At 38.4% G+C, this 20759-nt stretch overlaps 1 protein-coding gene across 1 annotated transcript; it reads right to left on the bottom strand.

Annotated features, from left to right (window-relative positions):
- On the bottom strand, positions 1-19102 carry LOC102807588 (uncharacterized). The gene is made up of 12 exons (XM_006822774.3): positions 18985-19102; positions 15149-15299; positions 14823-15006; positions 14083-14197; positions 12733-12934; positions 8107-8269; positions 7601-7729; positions 6323-6459; positions 4876-4967; positions 3804-3955; positions 1152-1272; positions 1-410 (listed from the first exon to the last, which is right to left on the bottom strand). The coding sequence occupies exons 1-12, from the start codon at positions 19048-19050 to the stop codon at positions 243-245; spliced, it is 1680 nt and encodes a 559-aa protein (XP_006822837.3). The 5' UTR covers positions 19051-19102; the 3' UTR covers positions 1-242.
- Positions 19103-20759: the final 1657 nt, after the last annotated feature.

The following is a 20759-nucleotide window of genomic DNA, read 5'->3' as shown; positions in this document are numbered from 1 at the left end:
TAATTTGTCTTGTTTCAGTTTATTGCTTAATATAATGGAATAAAAATGTAGTGTTTTAAAAAGTGTGTAGTTGCATCTCTGTATACCTTTTCAAACAAGATATCGCGATAATGAATTCAAATGCACGATAAAACAATCGTTAATGTCTGATGGAAGGGGCAAATAGTAAAGTAAAATCCATACTGAGTAATATGTACTAGGTTAGTATCGTATTCCGACAGGTACTCTTATGTCGCCCTGAGTTAATGTTTTGTTTCCATGAAGTCCTCGGGGTTAGCTGGTCTAGCGCATTTTGTTGGTTTGGCGTCACTCTCAGGTAGATCCAATACGTCATATGGTGTCCGACGAGGCAGATACCAGAATACATAAACAGTGTTAATAACATTCAGGATAAGTATTAATCCTAACCACTAAAAACAAAAAGACAAATATAATACTATTTGTTAAACAGCAAATGAACTGGTTGTATACTTGAATATACGAGTGAAGGGAGACTCAAGTGGATGCATAGCTCTAAAATTAATAGGAAAATAACTCGCCGGAAATGTAATGCTATACATAAAGAAAGTACCACATGGCTGATTTGAACATGCGACCGCGACAAAATATCGCCAAGTGTACGCCCCAACGTGACTTCTACTCCGTCGGCCACATAAAATCCTCATAAAACATGTAATTAATGATATAGAGATGATATGTGCATTGAATTGGTTTTACAGGATTGTATGTTCGGCAATAAGCTCGGTTGTTGAGAATATTTTAGGAGAAGGCCGGTAGCCACGTGAAAGCCACGCTGGAGCGTGTTAAAGGGTGGGAGTTGTCACCTGCGCATGCGGCAAACGCTATAATAGCGTGTCGGTGTTGACAAACAAGCGTATACCCATGAGCCTTTGCGTTTTAGCGTGTGCTATTATCGTCGAGTGGGACTCAATTCCATGCGCAGGTGACGACCCCTCCTCCTTAAAGCGCGGTGGTCGTCGCGCAGCGCGTGTTAGAATTTCGTGTAAATAAACAATGTATTTTACACGCGTTGTATACGTCGCTATGAGTCTCATATCGAACAGGACGCGGCGCGACGACCACCGCCCTTTAATTGATATGAGTTGTCAATTCCATATATGGTATCGTATAGTACACGTTGACAGTATTACCTGTACAAGGCAGGACATGAGTGTCTCTCTTCCAAAAGTGTACCATGATGCAGAGTTGTCAGTGATTCCATTAATTGCAAACCATAGTATTAAAAACAATGCTTCTACCGGCGCCAAGTATCTAATGAAATTAATGTTATTAATAAAAGATCAACAACCTGCAGACAACAGAGGGCGCTATGTTCTCATTAAAACTAATCATAACTTTCTAAATAAAATAAATTAAGATATTCGTTCAAGTCTGGCGTGGGCGCATAAGACCTCTGTCGTTTCTAACCCACAGTTGTGTCTTGGGAGTCTATATCTTTTTTAATGAGTATTGTAATAGTACAGGCAATCAGTACCAGTATGGCAACCTGGTACCGATTTATGTGCTGGTGTCTGGTCACCTGAAGTCAGGTGACTGTGCGAAGAAGATCGTCTAGGCATTGACTAGGTATATAGTCTGGTAACCTGGTACTAATTTATGATCTCCCCCGTACAAGTGTCTGGTAACCTGGTACTGATTTATGATCTCCCCTGTACAAGTGTCCGGTAACCTGGTACTAATTTATGATCTCCCCCGTACAAGTGTCTGGTAACCTGGTACTGATTTATGATCTCCCCCGTACAAGTGTCTGGTAACCTGGTACTGATTTATGATCTCCCCCGTACAAGTGTCTGGTAACCTGGTACTAATTTATGATCTCCCCCGTACAAGTGTCTGGTAACCTGGTACTGATTTATGATCTCCCCGTACAAGTGTCCGGTAACCTGGTACTAATTTATGATCTCCCCCGTACAAGTGTCCGGTAACCTGGTACTAATTTATGATCTCCCCCGTACAAGTGTCTGGTAACCTGGTACTAATTTATGATCTCCCCCGTACAAGTGTCTGGTAACCTGGTACTAATTTATGATCTCCCCCGTACAAGTGTCTGGTAACCTGGTACTAATTTATGATCTCCCCCGTACAAGTGTCTGGTAACCTGGTACTAATTTATGATCTCCCCCGTACAAGTGTCTGGTAACCTGGTACTGATTTATGATCTCCCCCGTGCAAGTGTCTGGTAACCTGGTACTAATTTATGATCTCCCCCGTACAAGTGTCTGGTAACCTGGTACTAATTTATGATCTCCCCCGTACAAGTGTCTGGTAACCTGGTACTAATTTATGATCTCCCCCGTACAAGTGTCTGGTAACCTGGTACTAATTTATGATCTCCCCCGTACAAGTGTCTGGTAACCTGGTACTAATTTATGATCTCCCCCGTACAAGTGTCTGGTAACCTGGTACTAATTTATGATCTCCCCCGTACAAGTGTCCGGTAACCTGGTACTAATTTATGATCTCCCCCGTACAAGTGTCCGGTAACCTGGTACTAATTTATGATCTCCCCCGTACAAGTGTCCGGTAACCTGGTACTAATTTATGATCTCCCCCGTACAAGTGTCCGGTAACCTGGTACTAATTTATGATCTCCCCCGTACAAGTGTCCGGTAACCTGGTACTAATTTATGATCTCCCCCGTACATGTGTCCGGTAACCTGGTACTAATTTATGATCTCCCCCGTACAAGTGTCTGGTAACCTGGTACTAATTTATGATCTCCCCCGTACAAGTGTCTGGTAACCTGGTACTAATTTATGATCTCCCCCGTACAAGTGTCTGGTAACCTGGTACTAATTTATGATCTCCCCCGTACAAGTGTCTGGTAACCTGGTACTAATTTATGATCTCCCCCGTACAAGTGTCTGGTAACCTGGTACTAATTTATGATCTCCCCCGTACAAGTGTCTGGTAACCTGGTACTAATTTATGATCTCCCCCGTACAAGTGTCTGGTAACCTGGTATTAATTTATGATCTCCCCCGTACATGTGTCTGGTAACCTGGTACTAATTTATGATCTCCCCCGTACAAGTGTCTGGTAACCTGGTACTAATTTATGATCTCCCCCGTACAAGTGTCTGGTAACCTGGTACTAATGTATGATTTCCCCCGTACAAGTGTCTGGTAACCTGGTACTAATGTATGATCTCCCCCGTACAAGTGTCTGGTAACCTGGTACTAATTTATGATCTCCCCCGTACAAGTGTCTGGTAACCTGGTACTAATTTATGATCTCCTCCGTACAAGTGTCTGGTAACCTGGTACTGATTTATGATCTCCCCCGTACAAGTGTCTGGTAACCTGGTACTGATTTATGATCTCCCCGTACAAGTGTCTGGTAACCTGGTACTAATTTATGATCTCCCCCGTACAAGTGTCTGGTAACCTGGTACTAATTTATGATCTCCCCCGTACAAGTGTCTGGTAACCTGGTACTAATTTATGATCTCCCCCGTACAAGTGTCCGGTAACCTGGTACTAATTTATGATCTCCCCCGTACAAGTGTCTGGTAACCTGGTACTGATTTATGATCTCCCCCGTACAAGTGTCTGGTAACCTGGTACTAATTTATGATCTCCCCCGTACAAGTGTCTGGTAACCTGGTACTAATTTATGATCTCCCCCGTACAAGTGTCTGGTAACCTGGTACTAATTTATGATCTCCCCCGTACAAGTGTCCGGTAACCTGGTACTGATTAATGGTGTTCCAGTGCATGGTAACGGAACATTTAGCTATCATTGAGAATGTTTTTACTAAATGAACTACAAATATTACTTACTTTACAATCCATTCCCATATCTTTGGTAGATACCAATCATCTGTACTGTAATCATTGATAAGTTTGGATCTAAACTGAGTCGTACCATAACGTATAACCAAATATTGGAACACCAAACCGGATATAATTAAGGCGAATCCCCAAACAAAGTCCTGAATGAATAAACATATTAATTAATTGACAGAAGATACCCTAGTATATAGAATGCAATATACATGTACATAAAACTATGTACAACCATATGTATTACATAAATATGAAATATAAGTTGCATTTGAACTTGCTGTGACAGCAAAATTCTGACAATACGGCAGCGTGATTAAAGCGGGAGGGATGTCACCAGCGCACGCGCGGGAATTGAGTTCCAAGCGACGATAACTACACACGCTAAAAACCCAAAGGCTCATGGATGGACGCTTGTTTGACACCCTATGGCTATGGCTATGGCTATGGCACCCTATGGCTATGACGCATGCGTAGTAGATGACGACTCTCCCGCTTCAACCATATTGCTTCAACCATATTGCAACTTTGTTGAGGGTCTATGTTGCAACCAACTGTAAAAGCGACTGCATATTTTCAGAACATCCTGAATGTTTACCTCAAAAGAACCAACCAACTACGAACGAGGGCGACAAAATGGCGGATAATTTTGACGTAATCGGACAAAATTATCACGTGACACAGCAACCCGAAATGACATATTAAGGTAGTTCGCCACCATTAAAAACCATACTCAGGAATTCTCGAAATCTAGACGTCAGATTAATTGTGAAGCGAATTCGGGCGTACGACAAAATCTGACGATTGATTCTACTGGCATATTTGCCTGATATCACCAATGTGCATTACGTCATATAGTTAATTATTCATAAAGACGTTCAACAAACAAATAAGAAAAAACAAAACTAAAATAGGAATTTAAAAATGTTGTTGCGTTGACATAATTTCACAATAGATTACAAAGGGTTTGTTTGGGCAATACACTTTCGTGTGGTTCACAACAAATCGACGAAAATACCGTTGTTGATCAAATGCAGTATTACGTCATCTCTTTCATACATAGCCTCACCTGGTTTATAAGAAAGTCCATGTAAGTGGCGTTTAAACAGCCGACACAAAACACGAAAATCACCACGATTAACACGGCAAATTTGCGATTGACTGAAAGAAAATATGGTGAATCAAATATTTGTCGAGAAAATCTTGTTTGTCTGTCTGTCTATATGCCTGTCCGTCCGTCCGTCCGTCCGTTAACATATGTTAATCAGATGTTCGTCAGCATGCCATGGAATTGTGAACGGTATATTCGGCAATTAAGCAACATAAGTGTCTTTTTTTAAATTAGCAATATACGCCCAGACAAAAGATACACGTCGTAACGACACAGAAAATGGTCACACATTTGGATTTATAATAAACGCCAATATTACTGTGTTTTCGTCAATTATTGAAAACATCCGTCTTAGAAAACATTTAACAGTACCCCCCCCCAAAAAAAAAGAGAAAAAAAGGACACAAGAGAAACCAAAAAAAACGATGCTTTTAAACCAATGCCACATAATTTTCAATACGCTAAGTCGTACGTAGTATTGAAGCAGTGTACGTAATACAAGTCCACATAGACGTGTATGTGTACACATGTTTTGTTCTTCGCACTGACAATATGTGAATAATTATAAGTTATTCGAACCCGTTAAAAACTCTAGCAAATATTATAGCTATATGTGCCACATTTGAACATAATTTATCCACATAAATATTTCAAAAAAATCTGAATCTAGTTACATAAATATCTGATCTAGGTTCATTGTACTACCACAGATTGAATTGTGTTTGAGTTAATATGTATACTGCGTTGTATGACTCTATTATAAAAACTGTAGCAAATATTATAGCTATATGTGCCACATTTGAACATAATTTATCCACGTGAATATTTAAAAAAAATTTGAATCTAGTTACATAAATATCTGATCTAGGTCCATTGTACTACCACAGATTGAATTGTGTTTGAGTTAATATGTATACTGCGTTGTATGACATGTCTGTAAATGCATGTCACCGGTATGGCTTTGGAACAACGTTCTTTAAAATAGGGTGGCTACCGAACGTGCATTTAATGCATTTTAAACCTAAAAATTGACGCCATTCGGCCACTTTGTAGTTGATCGTGAAACAAATGTATTTACGTACATATGATGTATGCTTTTGTAATGTATGTGTAAACTTTTAACAGTTTGGTCCTGTCATATTGAGATTTAGGTCCCGAGAGACGACCGGACATCCACGCGCTGAATGTTAATGTAAGTTCTTCATCCGAACGTGTACTAATTATTAGAAATAATTTCAATGGCGCGATTTTATTGTTTTTGAAAAAACGTAATTCATAAAATTTATGAAAAAAATGAACTTCCTTCACCCAAATCCGAAAATTAAAACAATTTCGAACCCGAATTTAAATCCGGGCCAACTTTAGTAAGCTTTTAAAGTTGGTTTTAAATGTTAAAGAAACTCACGTCCAAAATCCACCAGTGTCTTTGAAACAAGCTCTACATTAGCAGCAAGTGAACTGAGCCCAGCAAATGACAATGCTAAAAAGAATAATACAGCTAACACTCTTCCAGCGTCCATGGTGGAATATAGTATGGGTATCCTGAATGCGACAATATAACAAAATCAGTAACACTTTATGTATGCATATATAGTGGGTTTAAAAACTGTCAAATATTGCTTAAAGCGGTGGAGTCATCACTTGCGCATGCGTCAGATGGCCATAGCATGTCATTGTTTACAAACAAGCAACTACCTATGAGCCTTTGCGTGTTTAGCATGTGTTGTTATCGTCGCTTGGGACTCAATTCCCGCGCGTGCGCAGGTGACGACCCTCCCGCTTTAAGTATACTCAAAATGAACGATCGCTACGTCTTCAGTACTACAAATCTCAACTACGCCTAGCATGTTCGGACTCGCAAGTAAAAATTGATGTTATTGATGGTGGAGGTTGGATAAATGAAGAAGTTATTTGCGAATCGACATTTCTTGAATTATCTAAACAAAGATCGAGCAACAAATCAACGAAGGCTCAAAACCAGACCAATATAAATGAATCAGGCTAATTTTTTCAGCAAGAAAAATATTTAAGTCGTGCAGTTAATTTATTACATAGAATTATCCTGATCAGACTTTGACTTTGTCCGCACATATTTAAAAATAAAAACGCTAGACCTGAAAGACATTGTCCATTTTGTGTAAACAACTCCATATACCATTCTCATTCATAAAATACGTGTCCAGTATATCCCGTTATATTATCGCACTGATTTTTATTCTGGTAAACTTATCGAGCTCATGAGTTGTACCAACGCGTCCACTGTGTTCCCTCAACTATTGTATATTTAATAATGCTACTATATACTTTTAGGTCAGTGGCATATAGTATGAAATAAACATATTACTGTAAAATGGTTAATTTTCAGTGGGTTTAAAATTCACGGTTTTATCATTGAGATAATTTGTTCTATGCTCAATCAATTCTACATATTCACTGGGTTTTAATTTAGCGCATTTTCCAGTCAGCGAAATAAGCAAAATTAAAACCCAATTAATAATTAATCCTTTTATAGTATTATTATAGCCGGTTAAAGGCAATGAAGATAAACTGAAGGATTTATTAATAATATTCAGAATTAATACTACGTACCAGTCATTAACAGACATGCGCAAGGAATTAAACTATATAACTCCATCTAAAATACACAATTAAAACATTTAAAACAAGTAAAAGAAGACATTACCAAATAAAGGTTAGTCCAGTGTTTGCTTCTCCACTGTCACGAAGTAGACTCACTATATTGCTTTGGTTCAAGCCTTTTTCGGTTTGCACCGCAAATACCGTTGCGAATGTCATCATACCACACACTAAACTGGAATAACAAATTGACAATAATTTTAATTGGCGTAATCAACTTTCGTTGCATGTGCGAATCGTCATTTTAACATCTGCGAATCGTCATTTTAACATGTGTGAATCGTCATTTTAACACGTGCGAATCGTCATTTTAACATGTGCGAATCGTCATATTAACGTGCAAATCGTCATTTTAACATGTGCGAATCGTCATTTTAACATGTGCGAATCGTCATTTTAACATGTGTGAATCGTCATTTTAACATGTGCGAATCGTCATTTTAACATGTGTGAATCGTCATTTTAACATGTGTGAATTGTCATTTTAACATGTGTGAATTGTCATTTTAACATGTGCGAATCGTTAATTTATTTTTAAAATAAAATTCATACCTGACTAGATTATTGCATATTGGAATTGTGAAAGCATATCGGACGATTCCATTTTCTCGTGTCATGTAGGAGGCATATGCTACAAAAAGGCCAGCAGCCGCCCCGGTGTCCCATGCATTTTGGCTTGCTGCATCTACCCACAACCTCGGATTACTAAATTCCTCTAAAAAATATTTTAATATTATTATTTACATTATCGTCTATGGGGAGTTTAATTGCAGTATAAGATATGTACATTGTCGTCTATGGGGAGTTTAATTGCAGTATAAGATATGTACATTGTCGTCTATGGGGAGTTTAATTGCAGTATAAGACATGTACATTGTCGTCTATGGGGAGTTTAATTGCAGTATGAGATTTGTATATTGTCGTCTATGGGGAGTTTAATTGCAGTATGAGACATGTACATTGTCGTCTATGGGGAGTTTAATTGCAGTACGAGATATGTACATTGTCGTCTATGGGGAGTTTAATTGCAGTACGAGATATGTACATTGTCGTCTATGGGGAGTTTAATTGCAGTATGAGATATGTACATTGTCGTCCACGGGGAGTTTAATTGCAGTGTGAGACATGTACATTGTTATCTATGTGGAGTTTAATTGTAGTACGAGATATGTACATTGTCGTCTACAGGGAGTTTACTTGCAGTATGAGATATGTACATTGTCGTCTACGGGGAGTTTAATTGCAGTGTGAGACATGTACATTGTTATCTATGCGGAGTTTAATTGCAGTATGAGATATGTACATTGTCGTCTACGGGAGTTTAATTGCAGTGTGAGACATGTACATTGTCATCTATGTGGAGTTTAATTGTAGTACGAGATATGTACATTGTCGTCTACGGGGAGTTTACTTGCAGTGTGAGACATGTACATTGTTATCTATGTGGAGTTTAATTGTAGTACGAGATATGTACATTGTCGTCTACGGGGAGTTTAATTGCAGTGTGAGACATGTACATTGTTATCTATGTGGAGTTTAATTGTAGTACGAGATATGTACATTGTCGTCTACGGGGAGTTTAATTGCAGTATGAGATATGTACATTGTTATCTATGTGGAGTTTAATTGCAGTACGAGATATGTACATTGTCGTCTATGGGGAGTTTACTTGCAGTATGAGATATGTACATTGTTATCTATGTGGAGTTTAATTGTAGTACGAGACATGTACATTGTCGTCTACGGGGAGTTTACTTGCAGTATGAGATATGTACATTGTCGTCTACGGGGTGTTTAATTGCAGTGTGAGACATGTACATTGTTATCTATGTGGAGTTTAATTGCAGTACGAGATATGTACATTGTCATCTATGGGGAGTTTACTTGCAGTATGAGATATGTACATTGTTATCTATATGGAGTTTAATTGTAGTACGAGACATGTACATTGTCGTCTACGGGGAGTTTACTTGCAGTATGAGATATGTACATTGTCGTCTACGGGGAGTTTAATTGCAGTGTGAGACATGTACATTGTTATCTATGTGGAGTTTAATTGCAGTACGAGATATGTACATTGTCGTCTATGGGGAGTTTCACTGCAGTATGAGATATGTACATTGTTATCTATGTGGAGTTTAATTGTAGTACGAGACATGTACATTGTCGTCTACGGGGAGTTTACTTGCAGTATGAGATATGTACATTGTCGTCTACGGGGAGTTTAATTGCAGTGTGAGACATGTACATTGTTATCTATGTGGAGTTTAATTGCAGTACGAGATATGTACATTGTCGTCTACGGGGAGTTTCACTGCAGTATGAGACATGTACATTGTCGTCTATGGGGAGTTTAATTGTAGTATGAGATATGTACATTGTCGTCCACGGGGAGTTTACTTGCAGTACGAGATATGTACAATGTCATCTATGTGGAGTTTAATTGTAGTACGAGATATGTACATTGTCGTCTACGGGGAGTTTACTTGCAGTATAAGATATGTACATTGTCGTCTACGGGGAGTTTAATTGCAGTATGAGATATGTACATTGTCGTCTATGGGGAGTTTAATTGCAGTACAAGATATGTACATTGTCGTCTATGGGGAGTTTAATTGCAGTATAAGACATGTACATTGTCGTCTGTGGGGAGTTTAATTGCAGTATGAGATTTGTATATTGTCGTCTATGGCGAGTTTAATTGCAGTATGAGACATGTACATTGTCGTCTATGGGGAGTTTAATTGCAGTACGAGATATGTACATTGTCGTCTATGGGGAGTTTAATTGCAGTACGAGATATGTACATTGTCGTCTATGGGGAGTTTAATTGTAGTATGAGATATGTACATTGTCGTCCACGGGGAGTTTAATTGCAGTGTGAGACATGTACATTGTCATCTATGTGAAGTTTAATTGTAGTACGAGATATGTACATTGTCGTCTACGGGGAGTTTAATTGCAGTACGAGATATGTACATTGTCGTCTACGGGGAGTTTAATTGCAGTGTGAGACATGTACATTGTTATCTATGTGGAGTTTAATTGTAGTACGAGATATGTACATTGTCGTCTACGGGGAGTTTAATTGCAGTGTGAGACATGTACATTGTTATCTATGTGGAGTTTAATTGTAGTACGAGATATGTACATTGTCGTCTACGGGGAGTTTAATTGCAGTGTGAGACATGTACATTGTTATCTATGTGGAGTTTAATTGTAGTACGAGATATGTACATTGTCGTCTACGGGGAGTTTAATTGCAGTATGAGATATGTACATTGTTATCTATGTGGAGTTTAATTGCAGTACGAGATATGTACATTGTCGTCTACGGGGAGTTTACTTGCAGTATGAGATATGTACATTGTCGTCTACGGGGAGTTTAATTGCAGTGTGAGACATGTACATTGTTATCTATGTGGAGTTTAATTGCAGTACGAGATATGTACATTGTCGTCTATGGGGAGTTTACTTGCAGTATGAGATATGTACATTGTTATCTATGTGGAGTTTAATTGTAGTACGAGACATGTACATTGTCGTCTACGGGGAGTTTACTTGCAGTATGAGATATGTACATTGTCGTCTACGGGGAGTTTAATTGCAGTGTGAGACATGTACATTGTTATCTATGTGGAGTTTAATTGCAGTACGAGATATGTACATTGTCGTCTATGGGGAGTTTCACTGCAGTATGAGATATGTACATTGTTATCTATGTGGAGTTTAATTGTAGTACGAGACATGTACATTGTCGTCTACGGGGAGTTTACTTGCAGTATGAGATATGTACATTGTCGTCTACGGGGAGTTTAATTGCAGTGTGAGACATGTACATTGTTATCTATGTGGAGTTTAATTGCAGTACGAGATATGTACATTGTCGTCTACGGGGAGTTTAATTGCAGTACGAGATATGTACAATGTCATCTATGTGGAGTTTAATTGTAGTACGAGATATGTACATTGTCGTCTACGGGGAGTTTACTTGCAGTATAAGATATGTACATTGTCGTCTACGGGGAGTTTAATTGCAGTATGAGATATGTACATTGTCGTCTATGGGGAGTTTAATTGCAGTACAAGATATGTACATTGTCGTCTATGGGGAGTTTAATTGCAGTATAAGACATGTACATTGTCGTCTATGGGAAGTTTAATTGCAGTATGAGATTTGTATATTGTCGTCTATGGCGAGTTTAATTGCAGTATGAGACATGTACATTGTCGTCTATGGGGAGTTTAATTGCAGTACGAGATATGTACATTGTCGTCTATGGGGAGTTTAATTGCAGTACGAGATATGTACATTGTCGTCTATGGGGAGTTTAATTGTAGTATAAGATATGTACATTGTCGTCCACGGGGAGTTTAATTGCAGTGTGAGACATGTACATTGTCATCTATGTGAAGTTTAATTGTAGTACGAGATATGTACATTGTCGTCTACGGGGAGTTTAATTGCAGTATGAGTGGCTAGATATGTACATTGTCGTCTACGGGGAGTTTAATTGCAGTGTGAGACATGTACATTGTTATCTATGTGGAGTTTAATTGCAGTACGAGATATGTACATTGTCGTCTACGGGGAGTTTAATTGCAGTATGAGTGGCTAGATATGTACATTGTCGTCTACGGGGAGTTTAATTGCAGTGTGAGACATGTACATTGTTATCTATGTGGAGTTTAATTGCAGTACGAGATATGTACATTGTCGTCTATAGGGAGTTTAATTGCAGTACGAGATATGTACATTGTCGTCTATAGGGAGTTTAATTGCAGTACGAGATTTGTATATTGTCGTCTATGGGGAGTTTAATTGCAGTACGAGATATGTACATTGTCGTCTATAGGGAGTTTAATTGCAGTATGAGATATGTACATTGTCGTCTATAGGGAGTTTAATTGCAGTGTGAGACATGTACATTGTTATCTATGTGGAGTTTAATTGCAGTACGAGATATGTACATTGTCGTCTATAGGAGTTTAATTGCAGTACGAGATATGTACATTGTCGTCTATAGGGAGTTTAATTGCAGTACGAGATATGTACATTGTCGTCTATGGGGAGTTTCACTGCAGTATATATACATTGTCGAATAAAGGAAGTTTACTTATTGTAGTATGAGTAATGTAAAACATTAATGTGATATGTATACTTGAATAATAACTTACTCCAGTCAGGCGTGAACAAATACTTCAACCCTGTGTTCGCATACGGTAAGGTCATTGACCAGATGAAGCTAATCAAAATAATTATTAAAAATATTGGTACTATAATACTGTTGACGAGCTCAATACTTTTCACACCCCACGATATAGTTACTCCAGCTGAAATAATAGCAATGCCATGGGTGAGGATCGGCCACGAACTCTCCTGAAAGTAAAACACGTATATTGTAAAGATGACAATGACTGAAACCATAATGCCGCTGAGGGCGCAAGACATTCTTCCCAGATTGAAATTGTTAGTAAGTTGATTGCGTAAAATTAGTTGTCGCAGACTATCAAATAATTTCTACCTATTCGTTACGTAAATCTGTACGTAGGTGGTCTTTCTATCCCTTTGCTTTGATTGGTCGATTGTACGTGTAGACACTGTGGGGAGCACAGGCACACAGGTGGTCGCCCCCTCGAAAGAAATATTGGGGTGCATCGCTCCTTCAAAATCAAGCTGAAACCCTTTGTGTCAGCAAAATTTGCCCCCCCCCCCCCAAAATGGAGGAAATAGCGTTTCAGAGGGTCTAGATTTCAAAATTTTTACGGGGGAGCATACCCCAGACCTCCCTAGTAAGGTCGCGCCTTTGGTGCGAGGGTTGGTGAGCAAATCCCCCCCCCCGCGCATGTAAAATTACGTGCTGTCGCCTCTGAGACAGACAGTACATTGTGCAGTGCAGTTCATTGTATTCAGACTTGTATTGTCCACGATGGATTTACGAATATGTCTTCTTATGGTTAATCATCCTTCTGCAACAAACTATGTTTATTTATTTGGATATGTTGTATATGGTGATTTTATTCGTACATGGTTCCAGAATCAGTTTCTCGATGTGCAGCGTGAGGTCGCGTGAGTCCGGGCATACTCGCGCCTACATGTCACATCATAACAGCCATAAGTATATACACGTGTGGTTAATGAGGTGTCGTAATTGAAAAAAAAAAAAAAAAACACTGCGGGACGGGTGCTTTATATTAAGCTGAGAATCAAAGGTTCATAGTTACGACAGATAAGTAATTTGTAACATATTAATGGGCGGCAGTCATCGCGCCGCGTCGTGTTCGACATGGGGCTCATAGCGACGTATACAACGCGTGTAAAATACATTGTTTATTTACATGAAATTCCAACACGCGCTGCGCAACGACCAGCGCGCTTTAATGCTATAGTTCCCACGCCATGTAGCAAACACAGTCTGAAATCTGAATTATTCCAGCACAGATCAAAGCACAAAGAAACATTCCCCGAAAGAGCCAAATATTGAAGTTTCTTGAATGAGCCAATGAAATAATGTATTTTCTACTCACCTTTGCAAATTCGTTAAATATCGTTTCGCTGCCCACCTCATCTGTTGGCAATGGGTTAGCTATGTAATAGAATAAGTAATAAAAACACCAACCTAAAACGACAGTGTAATAACACCTGGAAATGAAAAAAACAACAACAAGTGTATGATATTGCACACAAACATACAAGTAATCATATTAGAAATATGTATATGTACTATATAATTTACTATAATCGTAACCCTGCCGTAAGAACATTGTATTCTCTACAGTGGCGGCGGCACCGGGGGAAGGGTCGCCCCGAGAAAATGTGCAACCCATTGCGCCTATGGGGCGCAAGAGATGGTGAGCAGATCTCGCCCCCCCCCCCAATGCAACAATTTCCTGCCGCCGCCTCTGCTCTAGGACAATAGTTTTTGGTTATCGTGATTCGCACAACAATACAGGCACTGCACGTGACTGCTTTACAACTTTCCCATAACTCGCGCCCTCTAGCGAGAAAGCACTTGGCTCAGTAAAACCTCAATTATGTACTGTGTTTGGTTGTGTTCATAGAATACATCGAATCTCTAAAAAACTGAAAACATTTGCTGTATATATTGAGGGACGACCAGAGATCAACACAACGCCGAGCTCTTTCGCCAGTTACGTTACAGGAGCGTTTCGGCGCTAGAGGGCGCGATTTATAAGAACGTCATCCAACGTCATCCACTATCATTTCGGACGTCCCTACTGAATATAAATACATATATATAAATTACGTTATTGCCAGGTCTACTAAGACAATCCAGCCACCACACCACGTATTTCTTGGACCAAGCAATTCTTTGTAAACTTGAACTGGCGTTTTCTTTATATATCTACCAACTGCGTATTCTATGACTAACATCGGTATTGACCAAATAAATAGAAATAACGTCCACAATATTAAAAACTGCAAAGCACCTAAAATAAAAAAAAATAGTCGGTTATAAATAAATAAACAAACAAACAAACCTACAAACAAACAAATAAATAAATAAATAAATAAATAAATATTTTTTTAAATAAACGAATGCACGGAACGATCACACAAACAAATAAATACCTTCGTCCCCACTGTTATTTGCCGCAATTCGTGGAAATCTCCATATATTCCCAGTGCCAACCATACATCCTATACAGGACAATATCAATCCGATACGATATTTAAATGTTCCATGTGGGCTTACTTCATCTCTGGAATCTGACACACCGTCCTAGAAATGAAGACTATTACTAGTTAAACTATAACAATCTACTTTAGGGGTGTTACTGAGTCATTCCTGGGGACATTTGCACTTCCATCTTAATCACGAGGGCTACTTCTCGATTTTAGAGTTTTAATGATTGTGTGTTTATTTAAAAATACATCGGTGACAAATTCTGTGTCTGGATATACCATTAGCATGATTGCTCAATAATTTCCAATTAGCGTGCCATTATGACATATTTCGAAACAAACACGTTGAAAAATACTTATTGTTTATCAATTTCACCACATACAATCTTTCATGTTAATTTATGAAAAATTGTCTTTCTGGTTTCAACAACGAGATTCGAAACTCAGTTGACTTGTCGAGACCTTCTCGTTGTATTGTAACTGTGTGAAAGAACCTCAGGAGGGATAACTGACAATGGTGATATACGGAGTTCAGTCGAGCTTGAAAGACTCTCTGCTAATGTAGAAACCGCTTTGAGGGGAACAACCTCAGAAGGGAAAACTGACAATGGTGAGATAGGAAGCTTTGTGGGAGCTTGTCAACGACTGTCAATACGTCGTTGTTGTGTAGAAACTGCTCTGTCTCAGAAAGAAAAACTGACAATAGTGAGCTTAGTGAGGTTGTCGGGAACTTCTCGTTATGTGGAAATCTCTATAAAAAGACCAGACTGAAGAGAAAAACATTCTATTTCTTCCTCAGATGCACACCGATCTTATCCCTGCTTTTGGTGAAATTCAAACTCTTCACCACAATAAATCCCGTCATGCATTGCTGTTCGAATTTTGCTTTGGGAGCACACTAAACACAAGGAATTACGAAATGTTCGATGCTCAACATCACGGTAAAATCAGTAAGACATTAGTATTATAAATTCAAATAGTAGGGACCTAATACAGAAACAACTCGATAATGTGGTGTGCATACCAGACTAATTTTTAATGAAAAATGCTTCACATCAAATATTAATATAGTCCATTTTGGATCACGCGAACATAAAACCCTGTATGCGATTCAGTGACTTGAGAACACACTGAGATGCTGAAAACACAACCGAAGCTACGGAACTGATCAGTGATGTTCTGCTATTGGCAAGGTATATTGTGAATCCTGTAGCACTACTGAACGCTATCTTCATCCCAACCACTCTCTACTCTACACCACTGTTCCCTATTCTTATCCCACATACCCTGTTCTCATCCAACTCTCTTTATACCTTATTCTCAATACATTCACCTATTCTCATCTCCACTCCTTACTCTACCCTATCATTATCCCATTCATTCCATAACCCAGTGGCGGCGGCACAATCGCCCCTTCGAAAAAATGTTGGGGGGTGCGTCTTTAACGTTGCACCAGGCACTATATGTGTTAACCTACAGTCCCGGATAGAGGGGGTGAGGCTAACCATAACTAAACCAGCTCCTTAGATCTTTTAAATATTTTGTACGATAAGGGTTATGTTACACAAAAGTGACATCAATTACGACGTTCAGTCACATTTATCGTAATTACCTGGCTCAATGGTAAATACTTCAACCTGAAGCGTGTCTGCATTCTACGTTCCACGTTACCATCCATGAAATCTACTCATATGAAAGTGTGATATGTTCTTGCAACTTACGTACGTTACGATCACATTTCCAAACATATGGCTATGTTCTTAATACCGTCTATTTCTTTTAGTCGGTACATGATCCGATCACATGCTGAACTGACACTAGTATATAACCATATTGTCAAGGAAGGCGTGGTTTAGATTCATTTTTTGAAAGTGAAGCGATTATCATGATCGACGCGCGGTTTTGTCATGTTTTCAGAGTTTGAACTCAATGTCGGATATATGGTATAAATGTCTAAAATTATTATTAAAAGTCTGTTGATAATCGGATAAAGTGATTTAAATATATCGTCAATGTTGACGTGTAATTTAATACACCTTGGTATGCACATTGGTTTCGGCGACAAAAGAATTTCTACAACCTATTGAGTGCAACATTTTTATGAGCAATTTGAACACACTTTGTTTTAGAATGGCCAACCAAAACTGAGATGAATAATTTACATCATGAATTTGATCATGTGGATGACAATTTATGAATGAAGAGAACAAAAAATAGAAAATATAAGCTATAACAATGTGCTTACTGATTTCTCTGTCTTCTATAATGACACGTTGTCATTAACAGAAATAAACACCACATAAAGGAGCGCGAGACTTTCTTCAATATAACATATCGCTATACATTAAGCGCTGCCAAATGATGAGGCGGGATATTTAACGCCACTTTCTTTTCTCTGACTGGCGTTTTATTATTTTTTTTATTATATGCAGTTATTTATAGTTGTGTTTACTTTGAACATATGTTAAATGTAAATTTATAATCGAAACCCCCAAGCTGGTACACGCGCATTATTCACACACACAAAAAACTATTTATAATTGTCGCGTGAAAACATGGAAGGTAATGATCCTCCTGTTATTATCCATCGTGACAAGTACAATGTTGGTAGTAGTACTTGTGTCAATATTGGGCGAAATAGAACACAATATTATGAGTGTCTCAGTGGCGCTAATAGGTGATTTTCCGTACAATTGCGAGATCTCGAGAGATGCATGAAAGACGCGCGTCGAACGTCTGCCGCAAAAATCGAACGATTTGATTTTGAACTCGAATTTCCTTATTTCGTAGCTCACACCGACCGGCCGATCTTCGACAGAGGAATATTGCTTCCGAATACCCTTACTTAATCGAAATTGCCTATCATCAAATGTGGACAGCACATTATTAAGCATGGAAATGTCCCCAAAATACTTTCGCGTTTGTCGAATCCCACGCGATGTTTGACGCGACTACGACGCTATGACCTTTGTTTGTCCTGTTTTTACGTTCGATTTCACGCATAACGCGTGATTCTCGCAGTGAACGGAAAATGGTCTATTGGCGCGTTTCATAAACTGCATCGACGACATGAATTCGTTATACGTGGCAATATTGTCATCATGTGGACATACGTAATTCGCCATATAATGTCTTCGCGTTTTCCAGTGGGTTCCGATATCACTGCGGTTCGTGTGAGTCATTGCCTATATTAGTAGATTAGTAGTGCTCATCGCAACAAGCCCTCCAAAATACCAATGTGCAGGACGAGGCGGTTATGATGTCACATTGATTCGCAATGTACAATGCCCGTACAATGCCATATCGTTGTCGATTTGCAAACATATGTCACAGTGCTAGGATTAGAACGTGATATCGGTTGGAGTGGTAAGATTACGGTAGTGTTCCCTCTGTTATCGCGTGAAGAGAAATGGTTGAGTGTGAATTGTGTCATGTACATAATTATTATCGCTCATATTTGTTCTCAAAGTATGTTCTGTCCTTGCTACCTCGATATAAATAATTTCACTCCTCAGTAAAATGATGTTTATCGTTTGCCGCTCACGAAAAGGCCAGTAAAATGTAATAAAACAGAACTTCGAAAGGAAAATATGCAGCCTGTCACATGTGTTGGCTTTGACATTGTGCCCGGCCCGAGTGTATAGCCGGAGGTTTCAACAATGCCTTGTAGTTTTAGTGAATTCAATTCACTGCCGGCCAGTGCAGTTTGAACCTCTCTCTGTGTCAGTCGTAGTGGAGTAAGATAGAAGAGTTGTCGATGTGGGTGAGTTGTTGTTACATACCTTATGATCCGCGACATTGAGCGACGTGAGTTCTGTTAAAGGTGCTGGTGATTCGGACGACATCATTTTCTGACTAATAAATATAAAAACTCGCACGACTCGGCAAAAACTGCGGTGTTCATTACGTCATTTGTCACGGTGACACAGACACATGTTCAGTGGTGTTGGCAACTAAAAAGAAATATTTCGTTTCCCAGTCTGGTACCCACATTTTTAACGAAGTTGTTCTTTCAATTTAATTTTAGTTTCACCAACTGTCTCTAAAGTTATACAATCTAATCTATTGGATAACGTTATTAATGAACACATTACGTAACTTGAGTGTTTTATCAAATTATCATAAATACATAAAAACAGTATTTACACATCGTCCTGTCGTCATAAAGTCAAAATAACAAACTCTGGGAACTATATTTACACAATTTTGGCATCAATTGACGAATTGAGGTCAACATATGTGGTAATTTATTTAAAGGGCGGCAGTCGTCGTGCCGCGTCCTGTTCGATATGGGACTCATGGCGACGTATACAACGCGTGTAAAATACATTGTTTATTTGCATGAAATTCGAACACGCGCTGCTCGACGACCACCGCACTTTAATCATTCATTGCGCAAGTAAGTCTGCTGCCACAATGATGTGTTCATAATGATGTAGGGACTATATATAAATTAACTGATTTGGAATAGTCGTGATTTTTCGTAAGTAGCGTTTCTCCCGGGTCACTTAAATATGGCAACATCTTAGTGTATTTTTATTATTTATTTACTTCATTATAAATTCAACAGGCATCAAATTATTACCTTTTTCATGCCTAAAAGCGTATTTACATACAAATTATACCAGATTATTATTAGTATTATTATTAGTATTATTATTATTATTACTATTATTAATATCATTGTTGTTGTTATTATATTATGTTCATTTAAATATCATACGTTTTTCTTTTATTGTAATAAATAATACAAACGGTAACAGCAGTTGTTTTTACAGAGAATACAATGCAACATATATCAATAGGATACATATGTACAGTTCATAACTTATAACGACATCTGGGTGAAAGTTCATATCCTAGAAGTGCTCCAACTGACACTGATATTTACTTCGGTTTGCCAGTATTAGTGGATCGGCTATTTATCATTAAAATTACAAAATGTACAAATCGTATCAGAATCAGGACTATTAATCTCATTTCCAATATAACACTTTAATCTAAGTTTTAAGCTTGATCTGTCTTTTATGGTTTTCAGTGATAATATCCGGCGTAGCGTTTGTGATATTGCAAATCTGGCTTCCACGTAATGTGTTTCACTGTAAGGGTTACAATGCATTGCGTTTTATCCAGAAATATAATTATATCTTATATGGGATAATCCATGATAAGAATTTCCAATTAAATTCAATCCGTTTCAATTTTCGTGTTAATGATTTAGAAACGTACCACACGGATATTGTTTTCTGTTATCAGTGTTAATGCGACATTGTAAGTTTCATGTTGTTGATTATTTGTTTGATTAGGAACAAATTAAAAAAATGCTTTATCACTGTGAATGTGCGGCTCAATATCAAGTTTAAGATGTGCATCATTGTGTATTAAAAACCACAGCTTTCTCAACCAAAGGCTTTATAACAGTAATATTGTGTTTTAAAGGGGCGGTGGTCTAATTTCATGTAAATAATCAATGTATTTTACACGCGTTGTGTACGTCGCTATGAGTCCCATATCGAACAGAACGGGCGCGACGACTACCGGCTATTAAACATACACA

Source organism: Saccoglossus kowalevskii, chromosome 14 (assembly GCF_978046115.1).
Source record: "Saccoglossus kowalevskii chromosome 14, keSacKowa6.1, whole genome shotgun sequence".
Lineage (NCBI taxonomy): Eukaryota > Metazoa > Hemichordata > Enteropneusta > Harrimaniidae > Saccoglossus > Saccoglossus kowalevskii.
This window is presented reverse-complemented; position numbering and strand designations above follow the sequence as displayed.